Source organism: Gossypium raimondii, chromosome 3, assembly GCF_025698545.1.
Source record: "Gossypium raimondii isolate GPD5lz chromosome 3, ASM2569854v1, whole genome shotgun sequence".
Lineage (NCBI taxonomy): Eukaryota > Viridiplantae > Streptophyta > Magnoliopsida > Malvales > Malvaceae > Gossypium > Gossypium raimondii.
Window position 1 is genome coordinate 62,773,737 of NC_068567.1, and position 17,150 is coordinate 62,790,886.

The 17,150-nt window shown below is 32.7% G+C and overlaps 2 protein-coding genes across 3 annotated transcripts; both read left to right on the forward strand.

Moving 5' to 3' along the window:
* Positions 1 to 4,909: 4,909 nt before the first annotated feature.
* LOC105795500 (uncharacterized) lies at positions 4,910 to 6,596 on the forward strand. The gene is made up of 2 exons (XM_052628977.1): positions 4,910 to 5,029; positions 5,124 to 6,596. The coding sequence occupies exons 1-2, from the start codon at positions 4,910 to 4,912 to the stop codon at positions 6,594 to 6,596; spliced, it is 1,593 nt and encodes a 530-aa protein (XP_052484937.1).
* A 7,702-nt stretch (positions 6,597 to 14,298) lies between these two features.
* Positions 14,299 to 16,940, forward strand: LOC105795504 (glyoxylase I 4). 2 transcript variants are annotated; one of them, XM_012625152.2, is made up of 4 exons: positions 14,434 to 14,582; positions 14,928 to 15,104; positions 15,385 to 15,716; positions 16,646 to 16,940. In XM_012625152.2, the coding sequence occupies exons 2-4, from the start codon at positions 14,986 to 14,988 to the stop codon at positions 16,732 to 16,734; spliced, it is 540 nt and encodes a 179-aa protein (XP_012480606.1). In that variant the 5' UTR covers positions 14,434 to 14,582; positions 14,928 to 14,985; the 3' UTR covers positions 16,735 to 16,940. The 2 variants fall into 2 exon arrangements, with proteins under 2 accessions (XP_012480605.1, XP_012480606.1); XM_012625151.2 differs by lacking the exon at positions 14,928 to 15,104 and having other exon boundaries at positions 14,299 to 14,582.
* The last annotated feature ends 210 nt before the right edge of the window (positions 16,941 to 17,150 follow it).

Consider the following 17,150-nt stretch of genomic DNA (forward strand, 5'->3'; position numbering starts at 1 on the left):
TCAAAATATTGTTTATACTTTTATCGATAATTTATTTGGTTTGTGATAAAGACTTTTAACAAAGATGTTAACTTAAATTAATTTCTTTAAATATGATATTGTTTTACACGTTTGAATTTATTTAGTTATCCCAACTTTATTGTATCTTTATATATCAAATGATTTCAAATTCGTATAAACCGATGTTGCTTGTGAGACAATGTATATGACATTGGGTGGCTGCTTAATAGGGTTTTTTACAAAAATAATATAAAAAAAATAAAAAATTACCAAAATGTTATACATTTTTTTTATTTACTAAAATATATCAAAAAAAAAACCAAAAAAACAAAAAAAAAATCTGGACCGATTTGACAGTTCCCTTGGTCAAGGGAACACTGTTAGCGGCACCAAACAAGGAAACCTTGTTGGCGGCACCAAACAAGGATTCCTTGTTGGCGGCACCACCTTAAATATTAAGGGTGGTCGGTTGGTGGGGGGAAGAAGGAGAGGGGAAGAAGAAGAAAGAAAGGAAGAAGGAAAAGGAAAGGAGAGGAAAGAAAGAAAGAAAAAGAATGAAAGAAAAGGAAAGGGGAGGAAAGAAAGAAAAATAAGGAAAGAAAAGGAAAGGAGAAGAGGAAAAAAAAGAAAGAAGAAGAAGAGGGAAAGAAGGAAGGAAGAAAAAAGAAAATAAGGTAATTATTATTATTAATTTAAGATTTTGCAATATTTGTGTGTTAAAAATAATGTTAAGTACATTTTACGTATTTTATTAATTTATTTAGGATATATAATTTTGAGATATATTTAGCATGAAAAAATTAATGGTATGTACATTATATGTTGATTAGGAATTTTTTATGAAATTGACTTAGGATGTTGAAATTAGTTTTGTTAGGAAAATAACATTAAAAGTAAAATGATAAAGAAAAATATTTAAGAAAACATAAAATACGAAAAGAAAAACGAAAATTATATATTCACGAAAGTAAGAAAATGCGAAAAAATTATATCTTTAATAAATTGTAAACATAATGCACTGAAAAAGTATAAAATTATAAAATTTAAAATTACGATATTTTTAAAATAATAAAATGCGGAGAGAAAATACGAACAAATGGCCAAAATAATAGTGTATTACTAACTTTTAAAAAATTGAGAAATAGTTAATACAAATATTTTTAAAAAATGTAATGAAATAATATAAAGTAATAAAATAAAAAATAAATATATTTTTATTGAAAATAAAAATCGGAAAAAATACTGAGCAAATGGCGGGGATAAGGATTTTTTCTTACACCAAATAAAAACCGGTTTTAGTAATTTTTTATTTTGGTAAATAAAAATATATATAATATTTTGGTAATTTTTAAATATTTTATTATTTTTGTAATGTTTTATTATGGGTTTTATAAAAAATAATATAAAAATAAAAATTACCAAAATATTATAACTTTTTTATTGACCAAAATATATATAATTTTATTATTTACCAAAATATTTCAAAAAAAGTAAAAAACAAAAAGAATAAAAAAGGAAAAAAAACAGTAAATTTATTAATTAATTTTACACTAAATACACTAAATAATACGAGTAAATGGCGGGATAATGGTTTTTTACAGTAAATTAATTTTAAAACACACTAAATTAATAAATTTAAAACATTATGTAAAATTATAAAATTAGAAATGAAGATATTTTTTAAAGTAATAAAATGCGGAGAAAAAAATACGAACAAATGGCCGAAGTAAGAGTTTTTTACTAACTTTTTTTTCAACTTGCAGGCTTCGCAATTGCTTCATTGATTAGCAAAAAAAGCCACATATCTGATGCGGTTAATAACGCGGTATGAGTTATTATTTATTATTTATTTAAAAAGGATAGACGTACAAAGAAATAATGTTATCGTAAAATTTTTCTGTAATTTTACACTATCAGGACTCGTACCGAGTTTTAAGGGGCCGTGTGAGTGTTTTGAAGAATACTCTGGATGCACGGTTGATGCCGTACTTAGAGCTAGCCGAATTTGGGTCCGTAGCACAGATCCAGTACACCGTATTGCGCTTTCATTTAATATCTGCGCTAGTGGAGCGGTGGCGCCCGGAGACCCACACTTTTCATTTTCCGTGCGGGGAGTGCACGGTGACCTTGGAGGATGTAGCGTTGCAGCTTGGGCTCCCAATTGACGGGAGTCCCGTAACGGGAATATCTACATTTACCGATCCGGATGCACTTTGCTATGAGCTTTTAAGAGACTCACCAGGGAACGGTGAGTCATATTTTTCGGGCGTATCATTTACATGGCTGAAAGCCAAGTATGGACAATTATCAGCGACAGCCACTGAAGGCGAGTTGATGTGCGCTGCTCGAACGTACATCATGCATATCATAGGGGGAGAACTGATGCCTGATGCAAGCAACGACAAGGTGCATTTGATGTACTTGCCCCTATTAGCTGACTTGTCCAGTGTTAGCTCCTATAGCTGGGGCTCAGCTGTGCTAGCAGTCTTGTATCGAGAGCTTTGTCGGGCGACAGATCCGAAAGTTCACGACATTGGCGGATGCCTCTCACTGCTGCGATCTGGTCTTTATGTCGGATGCCATTTTGGCATCGGTTGAACACTGTCGTATGTTTATCCATCTTGAGCGGTGATAAAATATAACTTCTCGTTATTTGTAGTCATAATATATTGACTAATGTTACCAACCAACTCTAAACGCTATATTTGTTTTTGTAGGTGGAGTGGTCGTCCGGTGTCGGCGATCGTACAATGTCCCGCTATATCGCCTCATGATTGAACAGTATGCGGGATGGGGTAAGATTCTATTCTAATATTCATCTTGTAGTCATATTCATGACATCTTACTTTCTATATCTTACGCTGCGTTATGGGTAATTATAACCATGTTATTAATCATGCAGTTTATATGGACGCCGTACCGAACGCCAGAAATTACCGCCGTGGTACCCTCGTCTGCGTACGTGCATTCGTACATATGGTGCACTAACGCACCAATTATAAATTTTAACATGGTCGAGTGGTATAACGGGGATCGGGTGCTACGGCAGTTTGGTGCAATCCAACCTATCCCGGATCCGCCGTGTGAGGTGGGAGAAGTGCACGGCAAGAATAAGAGAGGAAAATCGGTGATAGATTGGGGAATTAAGCACCGGAAATTTGTGGCGCTGTGGAATGATCGATTTCATCGAAGACCTCAGATGGTTATGGCTACCGACTCGCAACCATCAGAAGAGTATATGCAATGGTACATTACTTGCGGGAAGCCATATTTATACGGAGGCCAGTCGGTTGTAATCCCCCCGCACATGCAGCGACATAGGGGATCGTCCACAATGCCGAAGCGTGATGCGATCCCATGGCATATTATTCTCGGAACCACGAGCGGCAGAGCCCCACCGGATCCGGAACAATGCTGGGTTTGTCGGTTCAGATAGCTATCATCCGGAATTGCCAGGCACTGACAATTTGCCGAGCTTCTCAGGGCCAGAATATGCATACGACTTTGAACTATTCGGATCCTACTCGCCCGGCCCATATCCGCAGCATTATGGGACTCCTCAGTGCATCAAGTTCGTCATTGCCGAGCGAGGACTGTTTTACTACACCACCACTGCGCCAAATGATAATGTCGATCGTCATGAGCACCCGAACGTGACCGTCGACCTCGAATAGGTATACCCTAGGACTACACCATCGAACCATCAATTTTAGGGTGTATGACACATGTTTGTACATTAACACGTTTGTACTTTTTGTATCAATTAAATTATTCTAATTTAATTATTCTACTTTCGATTATTGTGGTTATTGTACTAACATAATAATAATAATAATAATAATAATAATAATAATAATAATAATATAAATTTTTATTTTTTGTAATATTTTGATAATAAAACCCTAACTAAAACTATTAATTTGAGTTTTATTGATTTTAATCTTAATAACTAAACTAAAACAAAAAAAAATACAAATTATACAAAACAATAATAATAACATAATCAATTATTTTTAAAAAAATACCTGATTTTTCTCTTCTCTTTCTCTCTTTTTCTTTTTTTTTCCGCAGCACCTCTTCTTTCTTTTCTTTTTCTTCTAATTTTTCTTGTTTCAGCTGGACAGAGTTCGTGTTTATAACACGAGTGGTGCCGCCAACAGGGAACCCTTGTTTGGTGCCGCCAACAGGGTTCCCTTCTTTGGTGCCGCCAACAGTGTTCCCTTGACCCAGGGAACTGTCAAATCGGTCCAGGTTTTTTTTTCTGTTTTTTTTTGGTTTTTTTTATATATTTTGGTAAATAAAAAAAATTATATATATTTTGGTAAATAAAAAAAATGCATAACATTTTGGTAATTTTTTATTTTTTTATATTATTTTTGTAAAAAACCCCTGCTTTAATATCAATCATACACTATTTTTTATTTTTATTATTATTATTATTATTTTTTATTACTTTCTAAGAAAATAGCATGGAATAGACTGCTTTGGCTTCATCCCCCTATTTCATCTTACTTCAACTTTCAAGGTAATTGCCAAAAGGCCGGACTACACGGCTTTGACCTCTTTAGTTACGCCTGTAACGCCATTGAACTTCTTTGAAGCTTCTGGTAGGCAACCTTCTTCAGGATAGTTGAAAGTAATCCAAAGAATAAAGGGCTCTTGGTATAAGTTTAATATTTGTTTATCAAGTGTGTTTAAGGTAAATTTGGTAGCTTCTATGTAGGCAACCAGGATATTTCGCAGGTTCACTGTTGATTGCTTTGTTAATTTCCTTTCAAGTCAAAAGTAATAACTTGGTCGGGGACCATAAGAAGTAACAAGCTTTAAGTTTATTTGGGTTTTAGTTGAAACCATGTTTTGCTAAATTAAACAAAGTGGTTAGCAATTGAAACATACGGAGTCCGAGATAATGGCGTTGGATTCAGATGCTCGGAAAATTTTTGACCTGATACTGTTAGGGGAGGATGTTTGCTTAGCGGTTAACGAGTCCAATTCGTTCAAGGTGGAATGTGGTGAGTTGGGGAAGCGAGTGAGTCGACTTTTGGAAATGCTCAACAACCTTATTTGTTTCATCTGGTTCTACTTCTCTTTACTTGCGGCCACTTAACTGCATGGTTGCTAAGCTCGAGGTTTACTTCATGGCGGCTCAGGATATAGTCCGCAACCGAACGCATCAAAACTTGTTTTGTAGACTCTTCACTAGCCGTATTGCAACCGATTTTCAAAAGCTCTTCCACGTTTTAGATGCTTCTGTCACCGATATGGAGTGGGTCGTTAGCCTGTATGAGCCCCAAAATAGAGGGAGATCATGCTGTAAAACAGATAATAGTGTGTCGCCTACTGCTTTGGTCTGGTCTTGCATTGCCAATATCGAAATGGGGTCTAGTTTAGATGATCGAATCGAGGCTTGTGATCGTCTTGCATCACTCGTTCGACATAAAGATGAGTATAAGCACATCATTGTTGAAGGTGGGGTAGATTCACTAATGAAGCTTTTGAAGGAGAATTGTCCCTTGGTTGCTCATATTGCTGCGGCTAATACACTTTGCCTTTTAGCTAATGAGGACAATGAAGGAACTATTATGAAGGAAATGGTTTCCACATTCATAAAAAGTTTATCGAAAACATCACCGATATCGAAACAAACGCAAGCTGCCGATTTGGTTGCCAGCATTGCAGAGCTTAACCCGGAATCGAAACAACACGATTTGATTCGAGAGAACATAATATGGCAGCTGGTGATCTTGCTGTCATCTGAACAATCAACGCTCGAGTTGAAGATTAGCTGTTCCAAGGCTTTATGGAAGCTTGCTCAAGGGAGCGTTTCCAATTGTCGGACTTTAACGGAAACGAAAGGAATGCTATGCTTAGCCACGTTAGTGGCAAAAGAACAAGGTGAACTACGGTATAATTGCATAATGATCATAAAGGAGATCACATCTATTGCTGAATCAGATAATGGTTTTCGAAGTTCCGCCTTCACGAGTTCTTCTCCAGCTGCAAAGGCGGTGGTTGACGAGCTATTGAGGGTAATCAAAGAGCTTGACGATACAAAACTAAGAGTTCCTGCAATTAAGTCAATTGGTTCATTGGCAAGGTCTTTCTTGGCCAGACAGAGTCGAGTGATCGGTCCATTGGTGGCTCGGCTGGGGAATACAGATCAAGATGTTGCAATGGAAGCTGCAATTGCATTGAAAAAATTCGTTTCCACCGATAATTACCTTTGTTCGGAGCATTCGAAGTCGATAATAGAATTCGAAGGTGTACCATTGTTGATGAAGTTACTAAATAGTGGGGATAAAAGCACCCATCCGCACGTATTAGCATTGATATGCTACCTTGCCCAACATGACAGCAATAGCAATGTTTTGATAAAAGCTGGAGCTTTAACTGCTCTTCAGACAATAGATCCCGAGGTCATTACAGAATATAGAGAGCTAGAAACATTGGTCCCTCACACAATATCCAAACTCCAATCCTATCTTACTGTGGAGCAGCAACAAACTGAGAGCTCAACGGGCATCAAACAGTTTTTTACAAAACAGAGCAAAGCAGTTGTTGCCACTATAGGAGGTCGATTAAAGCTGCTGTACTAAGGGCTTACCGTTTATCTACCAAGGCTAGTAAAATATCCTAAAAAGAGAATTTTAGGGCCAATACCTCCATTAAAGAAGACGAGGATTCAGCAGCTTTTGAAGTCTACATTCATGGAACTAGCTTTGATTTCGGTGTATTACCTAAAGAAAAGACTAGTGATTATGGAACCTGCACAAAAGCTTAGGTTGGTGGTGAGAAAATTCGTTAAATTATTAGAGAAAAAAGAGATTAGAAGAAACTTTGGTTATATCATACATAAATTGTATTTATTGGTGCTGTACATTATTTGTGAAATTATGTTGTCATTCCATATATTAGTCTTTCTACTTAAAAAGGAAAAAGAAAACTTCCTACTTTTTCTATTTAAAGATCATTATCCAATTGTTAATATCATAATATTTTCCAATATTTTTTTTATGTTAATCATTATTCTATTTGATATTTAAGGAGTTTTTTTGGGATATAATGTGCTTTGTTATTCATCCAAAAACTAGCAAAATTTTGCCACAAGAAAAAACCTAGAGGAAGACTCTTCTTAACAGTAAACATTACAAAAGAATTAAGCAAGTCTGATGTTCAAACCCCACACAGAAGAGGGAAGGAAACATTTGCAAATTTCCTACAATTAGAAAGCCTAATAGTCAACAGATAAAGAACTTGCATCTACCTTGAAGATTTCCCATGAAGCCTCATATTTCTGTCTTGCCAAAGAAAGTCAATGAAGGTACGCCATGACAGTCTAAGACGAATAGAGACAAACGATTTACCTTTTCCAAACTAGTAAAGCCATATCGTCATTTCTTGCCAGCTATTATGCATCACCTGCAAATTTCAAGCATATAAAATCTTCTCCAATAGAATTTCAAAAAAAAAATTACAAACACAATCAACAAACAAATGATCTCAACAATCACCGCTCAAATTGAAGATTAGCTGTTCCAGGGCCTTAGGAAGCTTGCTGAAGGGAGCATTTCCAGTTGTAGGACATTAACAGAAACGAAATGAATGCTATGCTTGTGTTGAAGTTGGCTTCCATGCAGACCAAGCTGTCCGAGCCTTGCAAGTTGCAGCTGAAGCTTATGCTGCTGTTTTGTTACTTTCAATTAGATGTTTTGTTAGTTAGATATGAACTAAGTTGTTTCTTAGCTCCACCACTAGTGTTCAATGGTGAAGGCTACCACATTTGGGTAGTGAAAATGAAGACCTACCTGCAGGCATTTGACTTGTGGAAAGTTATCAATGCTGATGTTGAACCACCACCCTTGAGAGCTAACCCCACGGTAGCTCAGATAAAACAGCACTATGATGATAGAGCCAATAGATACAATGTAACACCCCTAACCCGTATCCGTCACCGGAATAGGGTTATAGAGCATTAACAGAATAAACAAATCAAATACAGACATTTCATATTCTTTAACATTCATGCCAGAAATTATTTATAAAGTCCCTTATAAGAGCCCTCGAGGCCTAAAATACATATTAGAATCGAGTCGGGACTACACCGGGTACTCAGAGAATTTTTCGCGAAATTTCAAAATTTTCTTAGGTGCAGGGGACACATGCCTGTGTGGCCAGGCCGTGTAGCTCACACGGCCATGTGACACGCCCGTGTCTTAGGCTGTGTGGGCAATCGAAATAGGGCACACGGCCATGTCCCAGCCCGTATCCATACTCATATAACTCTCTGACTTAAGTCACACGATCAAGTCACACACTCATGTGCTAGGCCGTGTGTAGGTGTAGGAGTCACACGGCCAAACCACACGCCACTGTGAAAAATACTGAGCATTTTGTTTTGAATTTTAATGATGCAGAGGATACATGGCCAGAACACATGCCCATGTGCTAGGCCGTGTGTCACACACAGCTGAGACACGCCAGTGTCTCCACCCATGTGGACGAAAATAGGCTATTTTCCAAACCACATTTCTCACTCAATTTGTCTTCTACTTACACAAAAATTTTTACTTATTCATAATGCCATACAAATATTCAACCAATGTGCCTTTAGGCACCTCAAATGATAATTTATTATCATGTCAATCTTATGCTCGTACTTACTTAGATATCAAGTTCACCTTTATGCATATTTTATCAAATATATTAGCTTAAATGAAACATTTCAAACACATACCAAACATGACATAATTTATTATATAAATCAAAACATGTTCATCACAAGCCATACCAATGGCTAATTATAACCAAAACATATATATGTCAATATTGACCAAGTAACCTATACATGTCATTATAACCATAATTGATTTACCATATATACCGAAATGGGCCGATGGATAGTGTGAGTGATTTCCGCCAAGCTTCCAATCCAACGAGCTTCCGAATTACTATAGGACAGGTGAAAATCAAACAGAGTAAGCATGAAATGCTTAGTAAGTTAGTATAACATGGTAATTAACTTACCATTCATTCATGTTCAAGATAAACATGTAAGACACAATCAACCAATTTAGTCACAAGCCCTAACACATATCCTCATCACCCTTGTTAGTCATATATTTCATTCAAATATCAAGAAATATGTATGGGCTCAACAATAACCAAATTTCCATATACATATACTTTCCACATCATGAATATAATTCGTCTCAAGTTCAGATTATTTCATATCAGGACTTTGCTCATTAAATCAATTGAAATATTGATGGAAACACGGGAAGTACACTCGAGATGTACAAATCTATAATCATATAAGTACATATTCTTCAAACAAATTTCATGTTCATATATCATCATTTCATACTTCCATAAATCATGTATTTCAGGCAGATACGTATAATAATTCATTTCGTGCTCATATTTTCTCATGTCAGGATTTCTATCCGTCGAATCATTGAAGTATCGATGGATACCCGGGTAGTACGCACGAGGTGTACAATTATAATCCGTCAATTCATATTCAGGAGTGCTCATTAGAGCACATAATCAAGAAGCACTCTCTCGAGTCATATAACAGGAAGCTCATGTGAGCCATGTAACAGGAAGCTAATCCGGGCTTAATAACTTTTTTTTCAACTTATTTCAAGTCTGAATATTTAGATTGTTTAGGTTTGGGTCATTTCAAAGGACCTTTTTTAGTTATTTAATTTTGAATTTTAAATTAAGTTTGTAATTATATGAGCTCGATTCAACAAAATTTGTTCATATATTTGGTGATAAAACTAAAGAGAGGTAAGGATCTTTACCCCAATAATTTCAAAAAAAGTTCTTTTAATATATGTATTTATTTAATTATTATATGTAATACATCACATTCGACCTAATCGTCGGATCTTAGATGTGAGCTATCACATTCATTGTTGAAGCAACTATGTATTTATTTCAATATCTAAAGAACAAGTTATACAAACAATTAAGTCTTAAAACTTAACAATACACATTATTTATTCAAATCCAGATTATAAAATAACTTACGAAAAGTCTTATGTAACACCGATAACAAACGAGGGATTAAAGCGTTAAAAAAAAATCAAAACAAGAAATTGTTGTCTCAACGTAAGGATGAATGTTGCAACACTGACTACAATCGTATAACGTTACGACTTAATAATGCAATCCAAACTTAATTAATCTAATTTTTGCTTAATTAAGCATGCTTAATAAAAGATAAGTGGATGACATTAAATTCCACTTATTCACAAAATTTTAATGGCACTTTGCATAATTATTGATTGCATAATTCCACACGTATTAGCATTGATATGCTACCTTGCCCAACATGACAGCAATAGCAATGTTTTGACAAAAGCTGGAGCTTTAACTGCTCTTCAGACAATATTGGTCCCCAAGGCGATATCCAAACTCCAATCCAATAGGTAATTTTTAAACTACTTGGTTTCAAGTCTGAATATTTGGAGTGATTGGGTTTGGGTCATTTCAAGTTTGACCATCAATTTTTGTCAGTCAATTTAAATTAGAGTTAGATGGGTTAATGATATTCATATTTTATAATTAAATCAATTATAATAAATATGTCCCCATCTTTGGGTCAATTTAGATTTGCAAGCAATTAGAGATTTCACTAGATCCACTTATCTCTAGAAGTATTTATAGGTAAGTGACCTACTCAACTTGATTGATTTGATACGTATTGAATCGAATTTATATTTATATTTTCAATTGAATAAAGCTAAATTTTAACTTGTTTAATTTTATATTAATATTTATAATTTTTATAATTAAATTAAAATAAAATTTTAATAGTAATACAAATTATTTAAATAAATAAACTCGAAACAATTTAAATTCAGCATAACAATCTTACCTACCTTGCAGGGGCAAAAGGAAGGGGCAAGCAGGGCTCTAGCCCCCAACTAAATTGAAAAATTACAATTATAATCCTTATATAAATTAATATGAAAAAATTGCACTATAGCTTTAAAAATAAAATTAGAAAAAATAAACTAAAATATCATAAAATCTATATTTAATATCTCAAAATTTTATAATTTAACTTTTTACTAAAAAAAAATTTAAATTCGCCCATGGTTTTATGATACAGCTTACACCAAAGTACAAAAATTCAAATTCCATCATTTTCAGCTCTCCATTAGTCCAAAGACATTAAATAAAATCCACAAAATCAAAATTAAGTAACAATAAAAATATATATCTTGTCATCATAAATTTAGTGATTGATGGATTTGATGTGTGTGTACATCAGCATGCCATGCAATAGCCTTCTAATTTCTAAATCAAATATTTGTTCATAACCACTAAGTTACCTGTTACCTACCTTGACACAATTACATAATTTACTTTAAATTTATTTTGGTTATGGTTGACGTCAATTGCATTTTTATTAATTATGGTGGTCATTTAACTTCAAGCGATGATTTAATAATCGATCGTTAGATCAAAAAGTAAATGGATCTTTCTATTAAAATTTTTGTCCAAATCTTTTGTTAAAATTGATATTATTTGATTATTTTGTCGGCTACACTAATTTTTAATAGAAACAATGAGTAAACTTTTGATCTAACGTAAAATAATTTACCCATTTTTAAAGTAAATGGAACAAAATGCAATTTAACTTTTAATACAAAAATTTTCATAATATTTTTATCTAAAAATTCTGGATAAAGCCCAAATAATGAAACTTAAATCGAAACTTTTACAGATGTTTTCTCGTTTTCAAGATACTTTATTTATGTCGCAATATTTTATTTTATTTTAAAAAATATTTTAAATTTAACTATGTAAGACTTGGTGTGTCATTTAATGATTTTAATAATTTGAAGATGTAATGCGAACATTTTAAAATTTAAAGGAGTATATATTGATTTCATATAATCTCAAACTCCCACTGAGATCTAACTGTGATGATAATAATAAATGTAGCACTAGCATTTAATCTCCACTGCGTTCAGTTTCAATTTTATTAATAATACTATTAATCTTAAATTGTTTAATAACATTAAAAATAAAATGATTTTGCCTATAAATTTTAAATCAACCCAAATATATTTTTATTTACTTAGAAATATTTATGAAAAATTTACATGTAAAAGTAAGGAAGAGGTGAATATACATTAATAAATACTCCTAAAAGCTAAAACACCCAAAAGGTGAAAAATAATTAGAAGAAAAGGAGAGGTGGTGAAAAGAGTATCTAAATATGGGTTTAATTATTTGATTCAAGCTATGAAGTCTGCTTCAACTTTCAAAAATATATTAATATTCAATTTGTTGTTCATTTGATAAAAACAAGTATACGTGCGAAAATTACTTTTGAAATACCACAAAATCATAAAAGCGTAGCATTTTGGTAAAAAAGCATAAGGTTTGAATTTGATACATGCATCGCTAAAAAGAATATTCAAAGTAATATAATAATATTTTGATTCAGAAAAATCTGGGAAATGTGGTTCATTATGCAGTCGTGGAGGTTGATTTCATATAATATCGTATCTAAATAAGGACTTTTATGTATTTCCATAAAAGGTTAATTGGATATTTATTTGGTTTCAGAGAAATTAATAATATATTTTAAACTTTCTATAAAAAGCATGTGAATTTGAAGATTGACAACGACAAACATTCAACCCCAAGAAATGCCAAACTTCTTTTCATAAAAACTATTTATCAAATTTGAGGTGTATCAATTTGATACAATCATGCACTTAAAACTTGAATTGTAGTTTGTAGACGCAATATATCAATGTAAACTAAAAGCTGAATCACATCAAAATTTAGTGTATAAAATTACACAAAATCAAGTTAATGTATAAAGGTTTATCGTTATATTAAATTATAATTTTATTAATTTTGAATAGATTTATCATTTTGGGACAAATAGAAATTAGGTATAGTACAATATGATTAATCGTAAAATTGACCTAGTAAATTTAACTATTAGTATTTAAAGACTTGTAGTTATAAGCAGATTAAAATAGAAGAAAGTTCGTAACTTATACATAAATATAACCAAATTAAAAATGTTGTAAAAGTAGTGATTGGTCACAGAGATTTGGAAATCATTTTCGCATAAATATGATGATCAAGCTCTAATCTTTGACAGATCATTCCTGACTTGTACTGCTTTCGTGCAATTTCATGATTGAAAACTTCCATTCCCCAACCCCCAACAATTTATCTATATTTTTCTTCTTCAAAACCAAATATATTATATTTTAACAAGCAAACCCCATTCCACATCTTCCTCTTGATTTACACCAATTTGTCTATTTAGATTTTAGTATTTTTGTGTTAAATTTGGATCACAGTTCATGCTATTGTCACACCAGCATCGCTAAAAAATCATGCTTTAATTAACATTTTCGTTAAAAAACAAATTAATGATCAAATTTAATTATATTTATATATATAAAAATTGAGTTTTTGAACAAGAATGTGAAAGCAAATCCAAGTGTATGAAAGGGAATTTTCTGTTTTATTTTGGAATACGAATCATGTGCTTCAATTTATAATGATATAATAGTTGAAAAAATGTAGGTTTTTTGTGGATAAGATCAACCCAGAAATCTATTTGTCATACAGTAGGTTGTCTCCTTCAAGCTTTTGTTTTACTATTTCACTCCATTATTATATACGTAGGACAGCTTCTCACTTATTTTTATGCTTTTTACTTCATCTAATTTTATTTCTTTTAATTACACAGTTGGCTTTTCGTTCCTCTAAGAAAGCATGAAAATAAAATAAAAATTTGCTATTAATCCTTGTAGTTCTTATAAATTGTAGATTTAACCTTTATTTACATATTTTCAAAATTTGAAATTCTAGTCATGATCTAAACGGTAGTTATTAAATCTGTAAAATTAAATTCTGTTATTTTCAACATTATATGCAATAAATATATTATCATATGTCTAATGTTATATTGACTTGCTATTTTCATAATACTTAAAAAAGTCAACTTCATTCTAGTTATCAGATTTAGCGATTACTGGATTGAAATATCAGATTTTGAAAAATATGAAAACTAAAGATGATCAAACTGAAGAATAGGGATTGAATTTACAACATACACATGATACGAGGCTCATAGCAGAACTTGACCTAATGAATTAAGTAAAGACTAATATTGCAAAATTCAAAAAGTACAATGACTAAACTTACAACTTACTCAAATAGAAGGACTAATAAGAAAATTTTCAACATAATCATTTCTCTCATATACTCAAGGTCTTGGCAGCCTTTATAAAAAGGGGTCATCATAGAACTCATTTAGCAAAACATACATTGCATGGTTTAATTACAACATTTTAGGACAGAAGCTGTTGGAAGAGAAACTTTATTACGAGTATGGGAAATGTGGGAGAGATAGAAGAGATGCAATGGTTACCTTCTCCAGATTCAACAACAGCAACACTGCCGTTGTTGTCTTTGAACCATGTTTCTTTTGTCTCCAAATCAGTGAGCAAATCCGTGAGGTTTTACGAGCAAGTTTTGGGATTTGTTCTCATCAAACGCCCTTCTTCTTTCAACTTTGAAGGAGCTTGGTATGCTTAATTACTATACCACTCTCTTTAATTCCTCTCTTTAAAGCTGTTTTTAAATTAATTTTTCGTCGTGAAATGGTTGACTTTCTGTTTTGATCTCTGAGTAAATTTGGGGTTCAACTTTTTATAGTTCTAAGACTGTTGAGGCAAAAATAGAGGAGGGGGCGGGTGAGTGATAAATGGATGATTGTGGAGAGAACCAATTAGTTGAGTGATCTGAAATAGTGTTTGCATGAGTAGTTTTTTTTTTTTTGCGGGATTTTTAACTCTATCCGAGAAGTTTACGAAGTGTCGTTGGTTTAATATTGGTATGTCTTTCAACATATCTTATATTCTTCTCGATAGGGTTGTATCTCAATTTGGTGAGAGTTCGAGTGCTTGAAAAGGTAACAGGTTCAACAGAATGGGAACATCTTGTCGGATGCTCGAAAAAGTTGACCATGCATGCCTGTATAATCACTCACCAAAGAAATTTCAACAATTACATTTGGTGGGATTTGAATCCATACCTATGATCTATGGGTAAGAGCCGAGTGATAGTGTCTTTATTGACTTATTGAAGCATTTTTAACTCTTGGCGAATGATACTTTACAAACTTCTCGTTTTCTCGATGAGTCATCTTTTTTTATTAACCTCTTTTTGTGGGATTAAATTCTAATTTTAATCCAATAAAGGAGAACTATTATGTGGTTCTCAAAGCATTGAATCTGCAGCATGTGGAAGGCATTTATTTTCCCAACAAACTCCAACACCGATTGCAATCAAAATGTTTTCTTAAAAAAATGGATATTTGATTTTCAGGTTGTTCAACTACGGGATCGGCATCCATTTGTTAGAATCCGAGAGTGTTCCAACGAAGAAAGAGAAAATAAATCCCAAAGACAACCATATATCGTTTCAATGCTCCGACATGAAGCAGGTGATTCGAAAACTTGAAGCGATGAAGATCGAGTACGTGACGGCAGTGGTTGAAGAAGGTGGGATTCAAGTGGATCAGTTGTTTTTTCACGATCCCGATGGCTACATGATTGAGATTTGCAACTGTCAAAACCTTCCGGTTCTTCCACTTACCTCTTGCCCTCTCAAGCTGCCCAGTTCTAGTAGCAGCAATACCGCGGTTCCTTCTTTATACGGTAAATGCTTTTGTTATGGTTTAATTCCGGTTTTAGTCCCTTTAATATGCCGATATTTGAATTTTAGTATCTTTTGTTTTAAGTTGGGTTTTTTAGTAATTCTAAATTAATAGGCAACGCTAGTTTTGTCATTAAAGTGATGGAATTGATTTGTTATTCGATCAAATAGCTAGGATGACGTCAAAGTATAATTAATCAGGTTTAATTAATAATAAATTATTTGTTTGTCAAATCAAGGGCGAAGCTATAAATTAGTGGGATCAAAATTGAACTGTAAAATTTTGTAGGGTCGAAAAAGTTTACCATTTTATTAATTACATTTTACAAAACTTAAGGGCGTAAAAAGCAATTTTCCCAAACTAAGGAGGGTCTACGTCAAAAACTTAAGATTGTTTAAAAAAATTAAATAGTGTTATAAATTTGAAAGTTGAATGTATTTGAGAGGTCTCTCTATTTTATGGATTTGATCAAATTAGCCTCTCTACTATTAAATAAATTTATTTCGTCCATGTACTATTTAAAAAGAATTAAATAAGATCAAGTTAGAGTGAGTTAACATTTAGTCATTTATTGTTTAAAAATGTCATATGTTATTTAACAAAGTTAATATTTTTAAAGTTTTATAGTTTTATAAATGATTTTTTTTTTTTTGGAATTGAACTGAAACTTGAAAAAATAATGTTGAAGATATAATACAAGGGCTGAATTGAGCCATTTAATAATAGATAGTTCAACCCAATTTGAATTTCTAATAACATTCTAAAACTAAAGAATCAAATTGTACCAAATTAGAGAGATAAATCTTAAATTTCAGCATAATAGAGGGACGAAAACAAGAGTTAGACCTTATATTTTATACATTAAAATTCAGCGAGTTTTTGATTCATTTAGGGAGAAGCTGACTGTTAACGTTGTAATGAAAACTACAGGGAAACGAAGCAGGGAAACACCTTGCTCTGCGGTGGCGGCTGTGATGATGGAAAACTTGCTTTTGGATCTGTTGGACATATCCTTTTGATTGTTTCGATTTTGGATTCAAAAATAATTTGTTTTATACAAATTGTTTGCCAAATCTGTGAAGAAGAAAAAAAAGAGGGGGGAGGGGGATATTTGTAATGCTAGTGAAAGGTGGTTGTGAGTTTATTCAATTCGTGATTTTTGTGCTTGTATTTACATTGAACAGTACTTATAAATGCATGTGAAATCTTGTCCTTTCCCTTGTCATGATGCATATTGGTTCAGTCATTTTCGAACCTCCAGCTGCACGTTTTAAAGGAGTCTTAAAACAAAACTAGTACAACATGATATTTTTTTTTATGAGAACTAAAATATATTAAATCGAAATTTTAATATTTTTGAAAGTCAAACTATAATTTTACAATATATTACTTCAAATTTTTATAAATTTTGAGAGACTAAAAAGAAGCAAGTTTT

Coding starts and splice junctions, on each gene's coding strand:
- LOC105795500 (XM_052628977.1), top strand. CDS start 4,910: ATGGCGTTGGATTCAGATGCTCGGAAAATTTTTGACCTGATACTGTTA. Junction 5,030..5,123: donor GTGGTGAGTTGGGGAAGCGA/GTGAGTCGACTT, acceptor ATGGTTGCTAAG/CTCGAGGTTTACTTCATGGC.
- LOC105795504 (XM_012625151.2), top strand. CDS start 14,386: ATGGGAAATGTGGGAGAGATAGAAGAGATGCAATGGTTACCTTCTCCA. Junction 14,583..15,384: donor TTCAACTTTGAAGGAGCTTG/GTATGCTTAATT, acceptor TTTGATTTTCAG/GTTGTTCAACTACGGGATCG. Junction 15,717..16,645: donor CGCGGTTCCTTCTTTATACG/GTAAATGCTTTT, acceptor TGAAAACTACAG/GGAAACGAAGCAGGGAAACA.